General features: G+C 32.1%; 1 protein-coding gene across 1 annotated transcript; it reads left to right on the forward strand.

The window, feature by feature from the left end:
* The first annotated feature begins 1307 nt into the window (after positions 1–1307).
* LOC124371864 (piggyBac transposable element-derived protein 4-like) lies at positions 1308–2555 on the forward strand. The gene has a single exon (XM_046830232.1). It carries the CDS (start codon positions 1308–1310, stop codon positions 2553–2555), a length of 1248 nt encoding a protein of 415 aa, XP_046686188.1.
* Positions 2556–25027: the final 22472 nt, after the last annotated feature.

Here is a 25027-nt window from a genome sequence, read left to right on the forward strand (position 1 = left end):
ATATAGCCAACCTATCTGTGAGATATTTGAACTAAAACTTACATTCTACATAAGCACTAAAGCGTTCCATAATGTTCAAATGTTCATCCCTGAGATTTAGCTGAGCGTTAATAGAATTTATCATCAGTAAGCCGCAGTTTCTTTGTGCACTGGGGGCTATACAAAATGTCTTTTCTCTATGATTGTCTGTCTGGTCTATCCACAGGATATTTGATGAATTAAACAAGCTAAATAATTTAAACTGTAAACAAAACCTCTGTGACAACTGTCTCGCGACGTGTGGTAAGTTGTACTCATAAACGGGTCTTAAACTAAAATGTTCAATATAATATGTCTATCACATGGTACAGCGTGGCCAATGCCTCCTCAATTAAAAACATACATTATCGTTTCATAAATGTCTAAAAACATCTAAAACATATAATCTCAGTAACAATGATAAAAAGGGTTTTGGTTTTATTTTGTTATTAAAATACTTCTTTTCGACATTAATTTTCTAATGCAATACTCAAATGAATATAGAGGATGAGGTTTTATTACGAAGGAAGAATGATTTAAACAAGTTTTACAATTATAATATAAAAGTATAAATCTTAGACGGCCAGTGAAATAATTTATGTTACACCCCTTTTAATCTAGTAAATACTGTGTACTGAAGCAGCAAAAGCAATAATAAAACATTCAATTTATAGAATGTAGAATATAATTTCTCAAAATTATAACACACATTGCATCAAAGTTAAAATTAGAGAGTAATATTATTTAACTTTATTAAATAATATTTTGCTTTAGTCTTTTTGGGAGATACTTGTAAAATAAAACCAAACACAAGTCAATTAGAAAAGATTTTCTATATATTACCAATTTATTGATTACTATAACCCTTAAATCGAAATACCGGTCTTGGAGACCGCTAGGGTATTTTGACTTGTGAATGTTGGTAGTACTACTTGACCTTGAGGCGTACGCGCCTGTGTACCTTCCCCCCACTCTTTTTTCGGTCGATCAACACTCTTCCCGCTCAGTTCCAGTCCAGTTGTGAAGCCAGTTAGTTGTGTCTTTTAAAAGTCTGGCGGTCTCTTATACCGGTATTTCTCTTACGCGCTGCCCGTTTTAGCGGTCTTACATACTGATATTTCTGGAATGAGCTCAAAATACATTTTGAACTTTTCTTATTTCTTTGTTTATCTTTACTTGACATGTATTAATAGAGTGAACATTTGTAAATACTTGTAAATTGACTTGTATAGTGGGTGTGGAAATAGTGAAATAGTGGAAGTAGTGGAAAAAGGTCTGGTTCATTCACTATGGATCAACAACCTTCATCAAGTTGTGACCAAAGGATTTTAGCAAGTGATGTGGACTTCGATACCAGGATCCAGAGACTCTTGAACGATGATGATAACCTTTCTGATGTTAGTTCAGAAGCTGACGATTCGGATCAAGATCCCAACTATGTTCCATCAGACAGCGACAGCTCCAATTGTGACTACAATGACTCCAGTGATGATGAAGATATAATGCTGGAGGATGCGGTAGGTGTTGTCACTGTAGATAACTACCTAGATTCGCAGCCACAAGTTTTACATGGAAAAAACGGATATGAGTGGAGCACTGTTGAGCCTCCAAGAAATCGGCGAACGCCAGCTCACAATATTATTAGGGGGCTGTCTGGTCTTACTGCTGAGGCTAAAGCTGTGGGCGAAAATCCAACCAAAAAGGACGTTTGGAAATTGATCTTCACAGATAGTATGATAGATACTATAGTGAAGGAAACCAATAGAAAGCTGACGGAGCTTAGAGGAAGAATAAGTGACCACACATCAAAGTATAATTACAATCCGTGTGATCAAGTAGAGGTAAGAGCTCTTTTAGGGTTGTTTCTTTATACCTCAATATTTAAATCTGGACATGAAGATATGAGATCTCTGTTCAACAAAGATCCTACTGGGCGACCAATATTTTTAGCTACAATGTCGTGTAAAAGGTTTGAGATTTTAATATCTTGTCTACGATTTGACGACTCCACGACAAGAGAACAGCGCAAGGCAGAAGATAAGGCAGCAGCAATATCTGATTTATTCAATCAACTAATCTCAAATGGCAGGGGGTTGTTTTGTCCAAAAGCAAATGTAACTGTGGATGAGATGCTTGTGCCTTTTAGGGGCAAATGCCGTTTCAAACAGTATATGCCCAAAAAACCAGCAAAATATGGCATAAAAATCTTTTGTATGGCCGATTCAGGTAGTTCGTATCTCTGTAATGCTTTTATTTACACTGGTAAAAACTGTTACAGTGTTGGTCTCACCAGAGATGAACAACAACTACTGAAGAGTACGCAGACTGTCATAAAATTAACAAAGCATATAGAAAGAACCAATCGTAATGTTACTGCTGACAATTGGTTCACTTCCATCGAGCTAGTTGACCAATTGAAACTAAGGGGATTAACATTTGTTGGCACTATTAAAAAAAAACAAAAAAGAGATTCCTCCAGAATTTTTACCTCACAGGCAAAGACGTGTGGGATCTTCGCTGTATGCTTTCCACAATAACACAACGTTACTTTCTGTTGTGCCGAAGAAAAATAAGGCCGTACGTACTTCTTATTTCCTCGATGCACCACGATATTGAGACAAATTCTGAAATAAATAAGCCTGAAATTGTAGGATACTACAATAAGACTAAGGGTGGCGTTGATACCCTAGATATGAAGACATCTATCTATGGGAGTAATCGAAAGACTCGTCGTTGGCCAATGGCAGTATTTTATGCCATAATTAATATTGCCAGTGTTAACGCGTTCATATTGTTTCTTTGCTATCGGGGAAGTCCAGTTTTGACAAGATTTCAGTTTATAAAGCAGCTGGCTTTTGAACTAGTAGAGCCTCATATTAGAAGACGACTAGAAATGCCTAACTTGAGAGCAGACCTGAAAAAGACCATTCTTTCTGTTCTTGGACAAGAACAGGAGCGAGGAGAAGTGCGTGACGATCGCCTACAAAAGAGGAAAACCTGCAGCATATGCCCTTATGAAAAGAAGAGAAAAACCCAATACAAATGCATTGAATGTGAGAACGCCATTTGTTTGGAATGCTCCCGCAAAGTGTGCCTAAATTGTGCAAGGTAGAAATGATGTGTTCATCATTCATCCAGGAATATTAAGTTTTCGTGCTGATTACTCTTATTTAAGCTACTTTTTATTACGTATACCATGTTCAATAAACCAAACTTAATGTGAAAAAGTGTCATTTTTCATTATTCCTTTGTTCAAATCCAACAAAAATACCCTTGATGATAATAAGTATAACATTCTTTAATTATCTAAGCTTTGCATTTTAATGATAAGATTTAACTTTAAAGGCTTTTCCAATGTAAAAAAAAAAACAAATACTAGCGGTCTGACAGACCGGTATTTCTCTGGCGAAAACATCGGGCGGTCTGACATACCGCTATTTCCCTGGCGAGTCAAAAGTGTCCTATTTCGGTTTAAGGGTTAAGATAATTGAAATAAAATATATAGCCTGCTATAATAAAAGTAAAATTTATTCAATTTTAATTAATACCATCTAGATATATTATTAAAGAAGGAGCTCTACTCATTATAAAACTATTTTCAAGACGATGGAATCTTATATATCGAAAAGCTACGTGTTAGAAATTTATAATTGTTGGACAACTGTGAGTGTCATTTTATAGTAAATAATAGAACACATCTAGATATATATTTATCAGACATTTCCAATTGCTAATGGATAACATATGTTCCCATTTAAATCTTAACTAGTAGACATACTACTAACAGGTAAAGTACAAAAAGAAGAAAAGCTATGTTTTGATTATTATTTGGTATTCACTGCTAAATATAAAAATAAAACAAATCAATACAGTGGTAAATAACTGAACTGGGCAATATTTCTATATCTTTCAATTTTCTAAAGAAGCAAAATTTTCGAAGTAACGATTCCAACAACTTCTTGTTAGAAACACAGAATTAAACGATTGGATCTTCGTTGAGACTTTGATAACAAAGTTTATCTAGAGTGAGCCCAAACGGAACTTCAATCTAAATTGTTTTTATTTTGTTGGATCAAATAAGCCTCTTATAATTAGAAAAGTTAATTTTTGTTGTTTCAGACCTCGTATTTCTCTTTTTCTGTTCTTTCAATACATTTTAAGATAGCAGTACTTACATACTTAATAAACGTTAAGTACATATAGTTTAATGCTATTCCATATGTCGTGTAAATCGGTGAAGTTAATTGCAAAAGTTTAATCCTATATCACATTTCATTCTCTAAGCTATGCGGAAACGTATAGAAACTAACTCTTACACAACAAAATAAATGTTTATATCTCTATGGCAGGCAAAACAGGAAATTTTCAGCCCAGGAAGTAATAGGCTTTAATGAAACACAGCCAAGGCAGCCAAATTCAAAGGTTTTCTATGTAGGTTAAAGTTATATGGAATATTAAAATACTAATTTCATTTAAAACATTATCTATCTCTTAACTGACAATAATTTGTTTCGTTACCATGAAAAAGACATTAAAAAGCATAATACTTTTTAAAATATTTCAATACAATAGCATCCTAATTTATTTAGGTCCAATTTTATACGGTCAAATTTAGGAGTGTTCAGAATTGGTCTTCTTCGGATATGTGACCTTGACAACAAGGCTGAGCCTCTGTCATTTTGGCAACTTCAAATGAGTGAGTCAAAACATCACATTTTCAATGAATATAAATCACCCTATATATATATATATATATATATATATATATATATATATATATATAATTTCAATAAACACTGAATCGAAAAAAGTGCTTGCTCCGCCGGGAGTCGAACCCGGATCTCTCACTTGCCGGGTGAAATTGCCGATTCAATTATATTGTATTTGGCCGTATCTGTCACATATGCGTTTAAATAACTAAACTAACATATAATTGGAAGACCAAATACCTGTCAAACGACTTTTGTTTACATTAATTAAATTTGTAGAAATGGTAATAGCCTTATTTAATTTTTATTTAATAAACATTGAATTACGAAAAGTACTTGCTCCGGGACTCGAACCTTGATCTCTCACTTGCCGGGTGAATGTGCTAGCATTACACCACAGAGCCCTTAATATTAACGATTACATATATACCTGTATATTTCTTTATTGGAACACTGCACATATTATAAAAAAAAACAATTTTTCAATATAGTTTATTGTTATTGGAACACTGCACATGATGAAACTAAAAGTCGTCTGATGATGAAACCTTTTGTTTCGAAATACGTCGTCCAAAAAATACTCTTTATTGGCAAAGTATTGTTTTCATAACATTTAAAACAAATTTTCAAGGGTAATGTAATTACAATTACTCATGGTAACTATAAGTCAATGAGTTGGGTTATTTGTGTCGTTTTATCCTAATTGCTAATCGCCTTAGGTGGACCTTTAATAAAGATTAATATTGCAATTCTTAAAAATTAATCCGGGGGCATTTTTCTTAGTAGAATATGACTGATGCTACGTAAAGTATTAATTAAACTTTCAATGTTCCCAGCTGCAAATAAATATTATGATGTATACTAAAAAGTATAGATCTCTAAAACAAGCGTCAAAAACATGATCTTGTTTGGACTATTGGTCCTATTTAAGTGTCTCAAGGGGTCGATAAATCCCATGACTGCCTTTACATAATATATGTTTTATAATTAAAACTATTTCTTGTTTCTGCTCATCAGCACCGTGAAATTATTCAATATTCCAAGGTTGTTTACAATAACAATTGGTTATCAAGATCAGTAATGTTTACGGAGGTACCTATCAAATGTATAACCAAATATATTTTGTTCCTAAAAACTACTAACTATACTTATAATTTTATAGAAGTTCTGATCGAACTTAGAGTGTAGCTTAAGCTGGTCTTAAGAGTATCTTAAACCTATTTGCCAGTACTAGATATTGAAAAATAAATAAGTTGTAAATAAACGATCGTAACTTTAACTAAGCAGATGAAATGGTTGTAAAAGCAGCCTTATTCCCAACCACATGAATGATAGCAATACAGAATTTGTCCTCTTATGAAATTAATTGTTAGATATTATCGTTGTTTGTTTCTACATTGGGTTTGCATGTATGTATTGGAGATGGTTAGGTGATTTTTTAAGAAAGAGTATTAGAAATACTGTGTCTGTATGTATTTGCTTAACTACTTATTATCATTAAATCATAAATTACATTGTTTAATCAGATAAGAATTAAAATATAAATTTAATATTCTCGTACGTCTATTATGTATTTCACTATCTCAGGTGCATCATTAGTAGATATAAATGTTAAATTGACTAATAAGTATTACTGATAAAATTGATAATATTGTTCGGTCGCTCCCATGGTTTGTCTCACAAACGGTAGCCAGAGGACAAAGGAGCATCCGTAATCAAATGGGTTATAACTAAGACTGCCCTTAAATACTGCCTGAAACGCTTCCTCTCCATTATATATCCTGGATATATGTGCACTAACATTTGTATTCCAATTTAATGGGTATCAAAAATGATTTGGACAGGAAAATACAATAAACATTTAGCATTCCTATTACACGTCTGAGTTATGTAGGTCTGTTTTCAATTTAGATTGTCTTCTCGTGTAATGGGTTTAACTTATTTCCGGAAACAAGTCACCTAAGAAGATTGACACATTCGGCCCCCATGATGCACTTTGCGGAGTTCATAAAATTGCAAAAGGAGTAAATTCATTCGAACAGCAACCTCGGATAAGCGAGATGCCGCAAGAGTGTCGTCGATAAAGGTAAAGCAGAAATCCAGCCACCTCAAAACACCATCGATGCATTGATATAGAGTTAAATGCTGACTTTTATAGTCATGGTGAGTATTTCAAAGAGGCAAAACGATGTAGTAATAGTTGTCGCGGATATTGACGCGAGAAACGTAAATTTAATGGTACTCACGTACAAGATCTATTGTAGAGAATATTTTTTAACCATTAACACAGTGTGAGATACTGGATGTTGGGATTTGCTTTTCGGTTGACGTCGAGACAGTGGTGGATGCAAAGGTGGTGATATGGGGCCATAGATCCATCCGATAAAATAAATGTTTTTATGAAAACACTTGAATACTCTCGTATTGTAACCATACACTTTACTTCACATTGGTATCTATGAATTATTCTCTTTCTAATTATTTTATTTCTGTTGTAACGAAGTGCCAAACTAAATTTAATAAATGTGGTGGAGAAATAAAACTAAAATACCCGTTCGTCACTCCCATGAACCAGTACTTGATCTGCCATTGCGACGAGTCTTACAGCGAATAGTAACAATCAGTAGTCCTTATTTAGTGCTATACGTCGTGTTTGACCGGTAAGGCTTCTTTTTCCGGAGAGCATGGTGAACTCCGGGTGGTTTTCAAACAGTTGGGAATATACAGATGTAGAACACGAGTATTGGGTGGGAGAGGTCAACAACAATTGTTTAGTGTATTAATGAGTATTCGCCGCGTGTTCAGCGTATAAAACTGAAACTGTCACAGACTTGACTCATTAAATCAGAAGTCGCCAACTGTCTAAAGAGGTCCGACAAGATCAAAATAGTGGTAAACCGTAAGAACACATCCTTCTTGTCACCAAATCACTACTTACCAGACTGCACCGAGCAGTATAGCGAATTGTCAGAATCGAGTTCATTTGTCAAAGGAACATCAAGTAGGCAATCTTAGACGTGCAGAGGTTTACTACAACAATAATGTGTTTAGCTATATCAGCTACTATGAAATACCACATAAGGACTCTTCTGAGTCCTAAATTTAAATGTAATGTCCTGAAACCCTATGAGACATTTATGTGGTATTCGCTGCATAGAGCATACAGCTTGTAAGGTCCTCCACCTTCTTTCCTAAAGCATAGTTTTTGACACACTCACATATACTTCAGTGTCTATTAGAAATGGCTGTTTCGTCACTCTGCTCGTGATAGAGACGGAGGAATGACATTAGTAGCATCTCTTAGTGATTTCAGCTCGTTTCCCGATGCTCTGGCAGCATAATGATTGCGCCTTTGATTGAGAGAAGTTGTGACACCTGTTGGAGTCTGCCCCCCCCCTATATTTTCCTAGACGCTCACACCATGTCAACCGGCCAATAAGAGACGATCTACAAATCTGTTGTCAGTAGCGAAATCTGTATGTCCAGTTTATTGTTTATTTTGCCCTGGGGTGCAAATTCCCCAAAAAATTAAAATAATGAAACTTAAATTAATTGTAACCAAACATAACTGTAAATTCTTAAAAACACTATAAATTGAAGTGATTAATATCATAGCAGCAATAGTTTCGTATTATTGCGAATATCGATACGCAATCGTACTATTAATTGTGGATTAGCTCCACTTCAACTTTTGCTTACAGCAGTGTCTGATATCTAAAACTTTCACAAACGTGAATCCCGGAATGTACAACCCACGACTAAACAACAAAAGAGCTTTAACTGGTTAACCCACTGTAACGATCGTAAATTAGATTGAGCCCCTGATGAGAGCATGAGTAGAGACAATAAGAACACCGCTTCATCAAGATTACACTGGGTGGTTGGTGTGTAACCAGACAAAGAACTTTCGCAATTTAGATATCTCTGATGTTAGAAGAGTTCGTTTTGAACTTCATTTTTGAAGCATTTGTTTTTCTCTTCAGACTGACGTACACTCTAGATTCCAGGATTTAAGTTTAAAAATTTAGGTTTATGTTAAAATTTGTTAAAACCAGTTAGTATTATTTGTCAAGCTTTGGGACTACAAAAATTTAATTAATATGTTTGTTAATCTACCTTTCCGATAGTCTGCGCGATGTCTCGAAAACAAACTCACATATAAATTTAAAATTGTGCATGAAGCTTCATTTCTATACAAGGAAATCTGAGTTTTAATTATGGTGATGTCACAGCATCGCATTTTATGATTATTATCAAATATGTTTAAATTGGTCTTTGTATGAATATGTTTTAAAAGAGAAAACAAAAACAGATTAAACACATTTTTAATTAATTCCAATACATCCGCAAGAGATTAAAATATGGAAAATATAGAAAATTTATTTCTAGAAGAATAAGTTCTTTGATGCGTCACTTTATTGTCATTTTATGTTTTGTATATTTAACTGTCTGTACATCAACAAATTTTAATCTTTTTTGCGAATCATGATTTGAAGCGTGCTGTAGAGTATTTCTACCTTGTATTATAACAGCCTATATTATTTAAAGAAATCACTGCAGATTGTGGATAATCAAGTCTTATTCATACATGTGTCGTATTAGAAATTTTTATTGCGGTAAACGTTGAATTAAATTTGAAATGTATGTAATTAATCCCCATATTAATTAAAGTTTAATAGAATATTACAATAATCATGCAACATGTGGAATACCCAAAGGAACAAGAGCACTGACGGAAGTGATGTAATTATTTGATGACAATATCCACCCTGCCTGTTATCGTTAAGACCGAGGTTTGGGGTTCTCTTTGATACTCATGAGACTGCATCTCTGCCTAGGCCTAATGGTTTACATCATTAATATGTGTTTGAGGAGAAACGCCTCATGAATAAGGAAGGAATATTACGTTAATCAATTTCAACTCACAGCGTCATTATTAGATCATCAACACCTATCTTGTAAGGGAATATGTGTTGGCAAGAAGGATAAATAATTATTTAAATTGTATAGAATGATTAAATACTATTCATTGATAATTTAATCCATCGAACAATTAAGAATATATAGTCTATTTCAATCTGTCTATTGTCTCTTTTTATCTATAAATCGAAGTGATCTATAGCACGGAAACTTTGCAAGGAACTTAATTTATGTATAGGAAATATGCTGTTTGAATGACTATGATGTTTTGAAAAAGTCGCAGATATACAGGTACAATAATTAGAAATTTTATGTGATGTAGTCCTAAATGTGGCTATTAACGTGATATTATTTTGCATACAGCCTCAACAAAGCAGGATACGCTACATGTGATGTGGCGTCATTCTGCATGGTTAATTATTGTCGAGTTTGAATTGCATTCGTGTTTAAACTTGTGCTTGCGTGCGCGCGCGCGCGCGCGTGTGTGTGTGTGTGTGATGTAAATCATTAAACATACACAGATCCATATTTAATAGCCAGTCAGTTGAAAGAAATGGAGAACATGTGTAAATGCATGAAAAGGAAAATTATCTGTACTAGAAACCTCGCCAAAATTCAATCAAAAGATTTGATCAATACCTACCTCATGGAGGCTTTGTTAAGTGAAGAAAATAACGACAAGGTCGTAGATATTGTTATGATTGTCAACATAAATCTCAATGTAGTCTATGTAGGAATAAAACATCCTAAAAATTTTCAATTTCATGTGTCGGTTTGTTCTTGAGTTATCATGTGGGCAGACAGGCAGACAGACAGACACTCATACAATCAGGCTAAGAACCTTCATATGAGACTTTCAATTAGTAACTCATGTAGAAGTGTAATGTAGTAAAAAGGAAAAAAATCTACTGGAAAGTCAATGACAAACTTTGGTGACAAGGTTTGATTTCAGCTACGCTTAGATTGTACTGCCCTCCTTAATTCACGGGAACTTTTATTATTTAGAAACTGCTAATAAACCCAATTTAATAAATAAAACGATGAATTTCTCATATGGTCAAATATCTACAGATCATCTTGCTCTATAGACTTGATTGTTTTATGGAACTTACATTTTAAATATACAAGAATGACATATACTTGGGTCACTGTTACAATATATCATTGTATTATTGTACAGTGATATATACAGGGTGTACATAAAGTCCTGCACAGGTATAATATTTTCTGAGCGATAACAGATAAATCAACAAGATTTGGTACATCAACACTACACCTAAAAATCTACTTTTTGAAGGAACTATCAGTTTTCTGTATTATCATGAGGACGTCCCGCAAGGAGTCAGAAGGAAATCTTAAATAGGAGTATGTCATACATAAGACAAATTGGTTCATCCCACTGCAATAAAAAAGAGAGATTTTATCAGTTACATTCTGTTGTTGGATTTGCATGATCATAAAAATCATTCTTGTATAATTAAAATGTAAGTTCCATAAAACAATCAAGTCTATAGAGCAAGATGATCTGTAGATATTTGACCATATTAGAAATTCATCTTTTTATTTATTACATTGGGTTTATTAGCAGTTTCTAAATAATAAAATTTCCGGTGAATTAAGGAGGGCACTACAATCTAAGCGTGAGCTGAAATCAAACCTTGTCACCAACGTTTGTCATTGACTTTCCAGTAGATTTATTTTCCTTTTTACTACATTAAATTTCTACACGAGTTACTAATTGAAAGTCTCATATGAAGGTTCTCAGCCTGATTGTATGAGTGTCTGTATGCCTGCATCATTTATCCCATTCAAAGTTAGAAAAATCTCACACTTTTACATTTACTCTTTCTAGATAAAATTAATTCAATATCAGCCTAAATACGGTGAATTTTCTTTTCATGGATACTTTTCTGAACCTTTAAGTAAAATTCTTGCTGTTCTTGATTTCAAATCAAAAAAGCCTTTTATTATTTAAAAATGAAGACGAGTATGACTTTTCAACTGTCTGATGGATCTGAAGTATTTATCAGCTGAAGCTGAAAAGCCTCAGAGTTCAGACTGCAGTAAGCATTCAGGAATGCAACAAAGGGACAGGGTCTCGTTTGGCCAAGTCTTCTGAGCAGGCCCTGAAAGTATTGCCTTTGAAATATCTAACAAATATTGTTGGCCTTCGCTTAGTAGTTTCCTTTCTATGTCAGGAATGATAATCTCAATGGTTTAAAAGCAAATGGAGGCAATGTTTCGCAGCCATTTAGCTGTAGCCCAATAAATTGTTCTACAAAAAAGATTTGGATCCAGCAGTGTCGCCTTGCATGTGTTGGAATTAGTGTCATAAAGGCAGCTCATAAAAATGAAAGAGACATACACTCCACTGTAGGAAACGGCTAATATGATGTTCGAGTCTTTAGATAACACTAATCTTTCATGTGGTTTAAATCACAGTGCCATCACACCCTGTAAGTGTGAGTGATAATACTGCGGCCTATGTCTGTTGCTGAACTGCAGGTGTGAGAAAAATGCTTGATATAGAATAATACAGGTTCCTGGACTGGTACTTCTCTTTGATAGTTATGCGAAATCGCTTATTGTTCACTTTTACTACAAAGAAGAGTATAATATTTTCTACTATCGAAGTAAAAACCCTAATTTTACCCAGTAGGTGTAAATTAACAGATCATTTCTTTCCTAACAAGAATCTTGCTTCTTCTTATTTTACTTGTATCAATGAAAAACGAAGGGTCAGTTTCAGTTATTATCCAAAAGTCTTGGAGAACACTCAATGAGAGCCGCTGCCCGTTTTTTGTTGTGTTTGATAAATACGGCTTAAATTCATCATCTTCACAATCGTCGTCAGTAAAACTGTCACTATTTATTTTGAAGAATCTGCTACTTGAGATTTGACGTAGTGCTTGCAATCAGCACTCAATTTAATTCACGATAATTCCTCTGAGGTTTCAACGTTAACATTTTGTAACTTTTGATCCGGTTTCCCCATATGGTAATTCCTTTGAAGTTACATAAACCGAATTCAAGAACATTCAAGAACAATGTCACATTAATAAATATGTGAGGCATTATTGCACATATAATTCACTGTTGTAATGCATTTACAAGTAGCACAGTCTAAAAGTGATTTGGCTTTAGTTTTTAAGTTCATTTAGCCTACTTTAAATCATTTCCTTATCTTTATCAAGGTTATCGCATTCCCGTATCTCCGCGTAAGAAGCATAATGATTCTTGATGGACGTTACAATCTCGTTTTTTGACATTGAGGAAATGGATTTTTTTTCATTCAATAATTCGATCAGATTTGCAACATTAAGTGTTACATTAGAGAAATAACAAACTTGTTGTTTGACTGAAGTGACAACTTGTATTGCTCCTCAAAGCACAAGGAAAGCTGCTTCAGCCCTTCAGAGGAATTGCGTGCCACCTCTGACAGACAACTAATAACTGATGACAGTATGAGAATTTGTCGTGGATGCGTGGGAGTGGGGAGGGGGTCAATGCACTAAGCAAGCGACCAGTGTAACTCGCACCAGTGTCGCGTTTATAACTGATTTTATTTGTCGCAATATTCCTTTGTACAACCAACCATGGAACAGTAGTTATATAGTAATTTTGTAATTCTTAACAATTTCAATGATGTTGCGCTGCAAAAATCATTCACTAAACGATCTTATATAGTTTTTTGTTAATTGATCTTGATATAAAATAGACACATATTACTACAGTGTAATAGTTGTTATAAAATTAAATTGCTATCAAAAATCACTAAAATTTTTATTTTTATAAATTTTTCTCAAAATTTAAGTGAGATAGGTGAGCGGAAGACGTTAACCAAATTCAACAGTTTTCTATAATTATTTCTCTGAGGCAATAGGCAACTCTTCCAACCTAGATTGTTATGCATTTTTTCGGACCCACCCTACTCAACATTTTTGAACGACAATTTGGTATTGCTCAAGTTATCCATGATATCTGGTAGACTTTCCATTACGACCTTTTTGATCTACTGACATTCCAAATGATATTATTTGACAGATTTTGATCTTTTAGAATTTGGAATTCAATTTTAAAATAATGTTAGTTGATACATATATATTTTATACTTATTTTTGTTCACATAGTCTTTCATCGCATTTGTATTTTTAGGTCTGTTCATTCACTTCGGTAACTGTTATTTCTAATGATTCTATCTTGTCTCTCATCTCATTCACTATATTTTTAGGCGTGCGTAATCAAACAATATAGTCTCTAACATAATATTATAACAATATAATATAACGCATATTGAATTTCAACCTCGTTATAGGGTTTTGTAGAACAAACCATTTGATTGGGATTCTATTTGTGCTCGAATTTCTCCCAGTTTATTACGAAACGATTGTGATTGATTATTAGTTGGGTGTGAACAGCCTCTTGCATATGTATAAGTTTATCCGGTATTCCTGTATTGCTTATATCGTTTTGAATGTAGGTTTCATCTAAGTAGATGGCATTATTTTCAAAATCCTCTTTAAATCTATTAATCAGTCCAGTTTTTTCGATCTCCATTAGGCAACTTTCTACTTTGTGGCAACTGGTACAGGTAAGCTACGTCAATTCTTTAAGGCACATCTCTGCTGAAATATTAGTGATTTTTGAGAGTATTTTCTTGAAAAATAATGTACTGCTTATAATATTAAACTTGTTTTTGCAACCAAACAAGTGACAGTTAACTTCTTCCGATCTGTTCAGGGTGATTCCATTTTTGCTTTCAAATTGCACCATATTTTCAAAATTAATATTTTCTTGCTTAGCGAAAATAACGTAAATATTTTCAGTCCTGTCACGGTCGCCAATTCTTATCGTCGTTCCTAAACCAAAGATTTCCATAAGCCAGAATTTAAATTAGTAACGACATTTATTCGATACAACTTCAAAAAACAAGACAAAATTATAAAATATTTCTATCGCAACACTGTCAACATAAGCTCAGCTATCCAACAACACACAGCTGTTTATATATCTATTTATCTCGATTCGTTCTAGACCAGTGGTTACTGAATCATACGTTAAAACACCAAGTTGGGATGTTATAGTAATAACGTTCCTTGGACGATTCGGAAAAATACGTATGTTCTAGTTCGTCACTTGAGAGTATAATTCAGCTGACATTAAACTTTGTACGAATAAATAACATTCCTAAATCCAAAAATGTAATAAAAACTTTACTATCCTAACGTTTTCAACAAGACTAACTAAAAAGGCACCCAAATATAGGAGAATGAAATATTTTGTAGAATATTCTTTTATCATATGATCGAAATAAATGTTTCTATAATACAATCCAATATTGTGAGTCAAATGCGAGAGGTTGAATTGTGTTTGAACGATTAAAATGTTATCAAAATAACCCAACCAAGCGTATTGTCCTAAACGTTTTTTAGTAGATTTCTGACGTCACGTCGTCAAAATAAGGTGAAAACCTCAACGGTGTAATGACAGTTCCCAAACATATCAGAGGGCTCTTTATACTCTCAAATGGCAGTGCGTTTTATTTTAAGATCTCCAAACGACATCAGCTTAGCCAATGATAATAGCCTGAATACCAATGGCAAACGTAATACATTTCAATATGTAAAGTATATATTTTATCACCACCACTGGGATGGAATTAGCTGGCACCACTCCAGCCGAACTTCAAAAACCCTTCTGCAGTACACCTTTGCTTCTTTAAATTTGCAAACTGCATTTTTTGTAACTGGCTCCTACCAGCTGAAATATGCTACTACGAGGTAAAACTGAACAATTATACATGAGCACTACACAAGATAAAATAATTCATAACTATTTATAATGCTGGAAAAATACTTTAAATTCTAAATGCTAGTATAAGAAATTGACTGCCCAAGTCTATATGACAAACTTTTTTGCTTTACACAATGTAAGCTATAAAATTTCGAATCCCCGTGCAACATGATATTATTGGAAATATATTATACAATATGCAATTACGATTCAAGTATTGTAGTTTTCAATTACATAAATTAATAAATATACTCTACTTGCAACCATAAATATATCTCTCAAAATAACTTATTTATTTACACAACCTACCTTCTCTTATCAATTGCTTATTCAAACTATCTTACAATTAGCTCCAAACTTCCGAATTTTCCTTCTTGGAGTTCCTTTTACTTGGCTTCTGCATATCTCAGTCGATTTCTTGATACCACTAATTTTTGCTTAATTAAATCATACATAGAAAATCTTTTATTGAACAAATATTGATTTTAATGATGTTATAGTCAATCACGTTATTTATAGGCACAATTTCGTTGCTTTTCTCTGCCTATAGTAAGCTCTGAGGCAACAGAATACATCAAATTTTAATTAAATCAATTCTAATAACGTCTTGTATTATTCAGAATCATAAAAATCAAACAAAATTTTTAAAATTTGCACTCTGATTGATAATAACTTTTAATAATACTATTATTGAATGCAATTCAATGGCAGAGTTATGTTTTAGCGGAAATAAAAGACCTGTATAATTCTCATATTTAAAATTATATGTTTTTCTAGATAATTTAAATATACCTACCTACATTTTTTTACCTTTTCCGAAAAGTAATCTCCGTAAGCTTCCATCCTCTGGAAGGTTTACTTCTGGTTCATTTATATCTAACAGTAGAACCTTTCCGGGCACTGTAATAACCCATGAGTACCTAAATCTAGACAAACAATTGTCACACATAAGTAAAAGAATGTCTAAATATTTGTGTTAAATGGGTTGGTCAATAGGTGTAGTTTAATGCGAAGGATCACTGTTTGAGTTGGTGGGACTCCACTAATGCTAATTGTTTGTGCAGCCTCTACACATAAGCGATTATTGTCCTCCTTGATCACCTTTGCCCCTTTAATGGGAAGAAGCTGGAACTGATTGAGTTTCCCTTTCTACTGAGGGCATTACTGAGATAGTGCCAGTTACTCTTTTTAAGGGATCTTAAAACAGAGGCGGTCCGCAAATGTACCCATCCTGTATACCCTGTCAACCTGGTAGAAAAAAATCATTTGAGGGCTACGTGAAGGTTTTTTCTCATATTTTAGGCTTAAAAAATAATCAAAATAAACGTAAAATCTCAAAAAGTCATAACAGTTTCCAAATTCTGAGACTTTCCAGCCTCTAGGAGATCCTGTAAGGAATAATATTAAAGAGTAAATTGCAATGATTTGTAACAAATAACACGAAATTCTCTTAGAAGTGTATATATTTTGTGTTACGGGTGGACCGATGCTTATAGTTGTTGAATTAGGCGACTCAAAAAACAGTTTATAATTTCCCATAACCAGTGTATTATAAATAGTTAAATTTACTTTTTCCCTGTTAACTATTATTCCAAATATATTGTGTTGTATACAAAAATCGACAATTTATATGTGATATAATCACTTAATATATCAATTAGATAACATCTATTTAATCTTTGGATGTAACTTTATTAGTATTAAATAGTTAAATGCATGTCACATGTATGTTGCAATGCATTAACAGATACCTTTATTGTAAATGCAACCTGTAAGTGTAAAACATAATATATATTATTGAGTTCAAAGCCAAGCAAAATTCTTACTAGATTAGGCAAAATGTAATGTAGCATCCTGCCGCAAGAAGAATGCCAAAAGAATCCCAATGGAATTCTTTGTCTGAAATCTCGTTATAAAGTACAAAACGCACAGGGTTGTTGACCTTTATAAATTTCGAACAAAATTATTCGCTCCTTTGTCCCAATAAATTAGTTAAAAATCAAACACGTATTCTACAATTTAATTTATTTCTTTGTCTGGCAATGTTTTAATAGAACTTTTAATATATAGCATTTTAATTTAACACGTAATAGAGAATACTATATCTCTTTAATATTTCTAAGGTACAACTGCGCTACACTACGTATAGCTTAACAAGCTTTGATGGGAAAAGACAGACAACAATATTTCATTACTTAGTCGGTTTTAGATTTATTTTAAAGGGCTCTGAAGTCGGATAGTGAAACTGTTATTAACAGGTGAATTTGAAATTTCTTAAACTTCCCTCGAATATTTCATGGAATAGCTTTCACCAATTCAATAATAATTTAGTATATTTGTTCTTTGTGGACAAATCTTAAGTGGAAAGGAAGACTAAAGTTAAAGTCCTTAGCTTATCAGTTATCATCCTTGTGAGGTTGTAAATGATGGAATTTTCCTGTCGTTATTAATTACAATCCCAAAAATAGGAAACCCAGATATATACTACACGAAACTTGATAATTTAAAGTGTGATGAATTTGACAGATGAAAAGTGACTTTAACTGTTTAAACGCGTACAAATTATTATAAGTTTTATTCTCGACTTTGAGAGGTGGTTAAATTGAACATTTACTACCTTCCAGAAAGCCAGAAAAGTGATTTAGAAACCAGCGAAATAGTGACATAATCTGAAAGTTTTCAATATAGGAATAAATATAGACGTTATCTACGGACCTTTAAATTATCTATTTAAATTTTAGTAAAATCGGTCTATTAGTTTTTACAATGTTGAATCAAACACACACAAAAACATAAAAAGTGGCAATATTATATTTTTATATAATTAGATTTATATAATAACTAAATTATGAAAATGATATATAAGGAAATAATATTGGATACAATTAAAAAGTTTCTAAAACACGGAATAATGAAAATATTGCATATAGACCAAACCTGGACCAGGAATGTAATTTTGTCCTTATTTTTAAAATTAAACTGATGAACTGATGCATAAGAAACAATAGTTTTCTGAGAATTTACTAATATAGCACTGAAGTTTGAATTATAAAAATGCCCCATTATGACATTAGCTTGTCCTCAGTACACACTCTATGTTTTCCTTACAGTTTCTACATATTTGATTTTCTTGTTTCAATAACAAGCTATTTTTAATAATTCCGAAACACTAAATAATATGTCAGTGTTACATTACCAAACGAGTTCTTACTACAGAATTTTTGGGTGCACTACATATGCTATCATTGAATATAATTAAGTAGGACTCGCACTCAATTGTAATATTCTACAAAATATGACTGATAATACGTTTGATCATACCAATATGATGACATCATATTCTTAAAGGTAAAACTATTTAAGACGTAACTGTCCACGAGTTGAAAGCAAATTTCCCAAGATATTTGTTTTACTAGACGTTTTGTATAATAAAGTGCCTTAGGTATCATTTCTTAATTATTTGATTTTGTCAACTATCAACCTAAAAAAGTGATGCTTCAGTCCATAATTATATATGGTTAAATATTTATAAAAAAAATATGAATAATTCTTTTTTTCAAGAGTTTTAAGCATTACACGTATAGCATTAGCCAAAGTTAACAAATGAAAAATGTGGGTGTACGGTTGCATTTTAATTAATTAAGTAGCTACAATATTTACGTAATAAATATATAGTTTTCATCCTTCAAGAATAGACGTCTTAAAAGGTGGTTGGTAATTAAATTCAAGTATTTCAAAAGTTAATAAAGCTTTATGTTTTTACCGCCCGAAATACCTGTATTAGTTTGTTACACAACATGTGATTGTAAAAACCTGCTAGTGAAAGTACAAGTCTTCCTATATATACTAAATTTAGGTACTTCTCATCCAAATTAAAAATGAATTTTTAACATATTACTGAGATAATAGAATAAAGTAAGGAAATCTCAAATCTCATTTCAAATCAACCGTTTAGATTTTTACGTGTTCTTTAGTATGATATTTTCCTGACTTGTGTCCTGAATAATGTTGCCAATCTGAAAACCACAGTCACACTGTTGTCATACTTCTGTAAAAACCACAAAAGTGCATTCAAAATAATAAAGAAGCATTAAGATCGGTGATTTGATTTACAAGTGAGTGTTTACATTTCAAGTAAGATGTGTAATATAGTTATAATAACAAATGTTAACAAGTAGTGTCTTTATTTCAGTAATAATAACAAGTCACCCTGAAAGTCTTGCAGCACTCTCAAATGTATTATATTAATTAGGGATAAAATAAACCAAACATTTTCCACGAAAAATGTGTTTGTTATGAATGAAAGTCTTAATAGTTAGTGATTATCATTTTAAAGTGCTTAACACAACTTTCCATGGAGAGCTTTTAAATTCATAGTTATTGCTGCAACTTCAAACTTTGAATTAATCTTAACAAAATTAACAGAGTAGACATCAATATTGCATTCAGGTAACATACTAAATCAACCCAACTTAATTTTACCTCTGTTTGTGTTTAAAGACTTCTTCAGAAAACTTTACTGCTTCGCCAGCCAACGTTTTTACGCTTCACGCTAAGTTAGTAGTTCTTGCACATGGTTTGTACTCGTTTCATCTCTTACAGCGCATGTAAGTAAAATTGGGTATTTAATATACTCGAATTTGTTATCAAATTATAGTTATAAATTGAAAATTAAAATTCAGTTGAGAAACCAATTATTTTGAATTTTCTTACACAGGAATCTAGTATATATATTTATATATAACATTTATTTGACGATAAATTTATATTATTTAGCAGTCCTATGAAGTGGAGGAAAAACTCTTTCTTAATGATTATTAAATTATATCTAATGATTATTAAATTATATCCATAGTTTTAGCTAAACGTTATCCTATAAATTTGGCTGATTTTTGCTATACTTGCATTGTAGGTTTATTATAGATTAGTTTGTTCAAATATTTCAATTATATAATTTTTCAGACTTTTTAAATAATTAAGTAGCTAAAATTTTTACGTACTAAATAAACTGTTTTCATCCTACAAGAATAGACGTCTTAACAGGTTATAGTAATGAAATTGAAGTATTTCAAAAGTTAATAAAGCTCTATGGTTTACCGCCAAAAATACCTATATTAGGTTATATTACACTCACATATGATTTGAAAACCTGCGAGTGTAACATAAACTAATACAGGTATTTCGGGCGGTAAAACATAAAGATTTATTAACTTTTGAAATACTTGAATTTCATGACTAACCACCTGTTAAGACGTCTATTCTTGAAGGATGAAAACTAGATATTTATTACGTAAATATTGTAGCTACTTAATTAATTAAAATGCAACCGTACACCCACATTTTTCATTTGTTAACGCTGTTAATGCTATACGTGTAAGCAAAACTCTTGAAAAAAAGAATTATGCATATTGTTTTAAAAATATTGGTCTATAGATAATTATGGACCAAAGCATCACTTTTTTAGGTTGATATTTGCAAACAAAATCAAATAATTAAGAAATGATACCTAAGGAACTTTATTATACAAAACGTCTAGTAAACAAATATCTTGGGAAATTTGCTTTCAAACTCGTGGACAGTTACGTCATAAATAGTTATACCGTTAAGAATATGATGTCATCATATTGGTATGATAAAAAGTATTATCAGTCATATTTTGTAGAATATTTTGTAGAATGTAGAAGAGCGAGTCCTACTTAATTATATTCAATCATAGTATATGTAGTGCAACTCAAAATTCTGTAGTGAGAACTCGTTTGGTAATGTAACACTGACATGTTATTTAGTGTTTCGGAATTATTAAAAATCGCTTGTTATTGAAACAAGAAAATCAAATATGTAGAAACTGTAAGGAAAACAAAGAGTGTGTACTCAGGACAAGCTAATGAGAACCTCCACCCCGTTCCACCGCTGCTACTGTCAGAAGTCTTGGGTTTGAGGGTAGCTTTGAGCCCGTTTATAGGAGACCTAAACCTGCTTAGATTTACATGGTTTACATCGTTATCCTGTGCTTAAAGTTAATAACAGTTACCGTCAATGACGTGGATACAATTTTTATATAGTCATATCACGTAAATAGAGTATTATTACTCCATAAGACGTTAAACAATCATCATATACCAATTCTATTTCAACCACAAAAATCCGGATTAATTACTAGAATAGACAATTTATTTTCTATAACTTTTTGCCTTGTAGTACACTATATAATAAATCTACAATACAAGTTAAAATAAGTAGATGTGTTTGTGAAAGCTAATTGATAGAGTAAACTTGTTACGGTACAGTATATTTATACATTAGGAATATATATTTTGCTCTTGAAAACAAATTTAAGAAGGATTTTGTGATGTGATTGAATAATTTACTAGGAAATATATAGTTAGTAGCCTACGTCACACTAATTAGACTGCATACAGTCAGGGTGATACCTTTAAATATATACAGGATACGTAAAGATTCATTGTGAAACAAAGGTAACTTATTTTGTTTCAAATAAGATACGTTTATAGAATCGCTCATGGTTATAACTTTAACTTGGAAGTATTATACAAATTTGGTCAAAACTTTGTTTTATAATTTCTTTTAAATATCGATTACAAAGGAAACATGTCTTAAAAATTAATAAATAAAGCTATTGGTTGAACATTATCGCAACTGTTGTTGTCCCAGGTTTTATTTTAATTACAATTACAAACTTACAACTTATAGAACAAAAATTGTGTGTTCATCTATAAATATGTACAACAATGAATTCTTAACGGTAAGAAAAGGTATGACACAACAGAATGTGGAAGGACCTGGTGGAACGGAACGAAGGTTAATGTTTCAAATGGAAAATTTACTGCTCGTTTGACGCCAATGTCAATACTGTTCTTCCTTGCACCTAGAGGAGAATATTTACTTTAGTTTCAAATTCTCTAGAATCTTATAAGAGTTTTCGAACAATACTATGGCAATTCACAGTTCTTAAGGAAAACATGGTGTGTCTTCAATATGTATACTGTAGGAATTTATATTTTAATGTAGAGTAGAATGCAGTGGAATATTAATGAGCATTCATGGATATAGCATAATAACATAAACATACGGAAATTGTACGAGTTAGGTAACATTGGCAATTGTAATAGGCCTAGCAGCAGATTAAATAACATCCCTATATCACACTGGTAGGATTAATGTAACTTCAATAAAGAAAGTGATATGCTATGTATAAGATGGAAAAATACACTTCTCATAACATATAAAAATTATCCTATGAACATTCAGAAATAGTGTCAGTAAAAAAAATTTTACAATAGTTATTTGTAAAAATTAATTGAAATACACGAAAAGTATGTGATAACTATATATTCTTTAGGAGAAGGAACACAATGACGACACTTCCATTTTAAAGGCAATGAGGTGCAATAGAAATGTATATGAGAAAACTGTGTTTATCTTAAAGAAGACAACCCCCAAGTGTTGTCTATTAAAGTTAAACATTACGTAAATAAAACCACATCATTGATAGTAACAGGCGTTAAAATACAAATGAATACGTAGAAAACTCAACGCTGACAGTATTAGGGCTGACGATATCAAATCTATAACATACAAAATTTTGGAAACAACATTTCCTATGTGTTTGTGTATATATATAGTAAAACCCCATGCGTTTAGAACAATTGAACACTAATACATAATATACACAATAAAAAGCATAAGATTTAACTCAATGATGAAGTTAACAGAATATTTTCCGGACATTTCCCATCATTCAGTGATGCAAAAAAATCAGAAACACACTAAGTTTCAATCCGATCTCTTAATCAGATAAGTAACTAACCTAACACATTATTGCAAACTAGGTTCAAATAAACAAATCATACCAGGTCGTTATAAATCCAAACGATAAAAATAAGTTACAGTATTCTCCTGCATTTGTCAAAATAAAATAAACTTCACTTTTATGTTGATATTTTAAATCCATATTTTTATATTGATATTCTATGTGAAAAATAAACATATTGGTTTCTAAAACCATAACAAATTGTACAAGTCAAGCTTGGAACTTTGTACTAACGTGGATTTGAGTCTCCTAACTTTATTGTAACTCGAGTATCAGCTCTGACACAAACTGGATATCCAACTTGTAGCATTGGAAACCCGTTCAGACTTTGAGAAAACTCCAGTAAAAACGAAAGTTACTTCCACGTAGCATATGTAGGCGACTCTCTTTTTAAAATTGCATACCATAACTCTTGTGTTACATACAGGAGGTTTAAAGGGTTTTTGGAAGCTATATTGAGATGTGGTGAAATATATTTCAAGAAACATAAACGTCTCTAAAAAACTTTCATTTATTTACGTTCAGCTAGCTTTGCAAAAATTAAATAAAACAGGAGAAATTGTGTTGTAATTTTAAATGTTTCTACAGTTATGATTTTCTTAAAAACGTACATTCAGCCAAATACAATGCGAAGTGAAATATACCACAATATTTAAGTCAATTAATGTTTTTATTATTTTAATATATTTATCAGCGTACAAAAATACCAAATATTTTTAAATGTGAGTCGCAAATATTTAAAATAGTAAATTTTTTTATATATTTACAAACCTATTTTTAAATAAAATTATTTGTTTCCAAAATAAATTCCTTAAAGGTTTGTATTTCACGCAATATTCCGTGGTTTAAATTCTGTAACACTTAGTAAACAAAAACGGGCGCATTTGATGTAATAAATTAAAATTTTATACCTTTTGGATTTTAAAAGTATCAAATCAGGGAAACGATTTATTTTCTTCAGTCTTTTGCCAAGGTCCAATAATTGTGCGTTTTTAATATATGTAAAGAGATTTTTAGAGATATTAATTTGAATACCTCTTGGGCTTAAATGAGTATTGAGAACTATATAACAAGTTCCATTAAACACGTTGGAACGATTCAAGACCTTTTCCAAGATGTAAATACATCAAAATAATCTCAAAATATATAATTTAAATGTATTGTATAAGTATGCAAAATAGATTAAAAGGATTATGTCAGGAGCACATTATTATTGATGACGATTATTCATATATTGTCTTTTCTAAGAAATGCAATTATATTAAGTTTAAGAATAATATGAGATTATTTAAATTATATAATATGTATAATACAGGTGTCTTAATCATGTAGTACGCACTTGTGTATCTGCCGTAGTTCACGTCTTGAACTACTGTTCAATTTCCTACTAGTTTCAATAAGGAAGAATTAAACCACAACACGTGTCGCTTAATAGGCTAGGCTGAGGATGCATGAAAAATGTCGGTACATGTACCTTTTACGTTGCAAGTGGCTACATACGTGTTTCGTATTTTTAACCTAATGCAATGTTCCTACTGAGTAAACATATAAGGTTTCAAGGGGTTAAAATAACAACAAGTTATAGAATATTTAAAGCGGGACTACATTTCTCGGAAGATTAACATTGCCTTGTTATACATCTGTGCCGGGCGTCACTAGTGCATGTCAAGACCATGACCCAATTTCTTATGGCGGTTGTATTAACAATCCTTCCTGTTGACGTCAGTTAATGCAGTTAATACCAGTCAAAAAGTTT

The sequence above is a fragment of the Homalodisca vitripennis genome, unplaced genomic scaffold (assembly GCF_021130785.1).
Source record: "Homalodisca vitripennis isolate AUS2020 unplaced genomic scaffold, UT_GWSS_2.1 ScUCBcl_2148;HRSCAF=6618, whole genome shotgun sequence".
NCBI lineage: Eukaryota > Metazoa > Arthropoda > Insecta > Hemiptera > Cicadellidae > Homalodisca > Homalodisca vitripennis.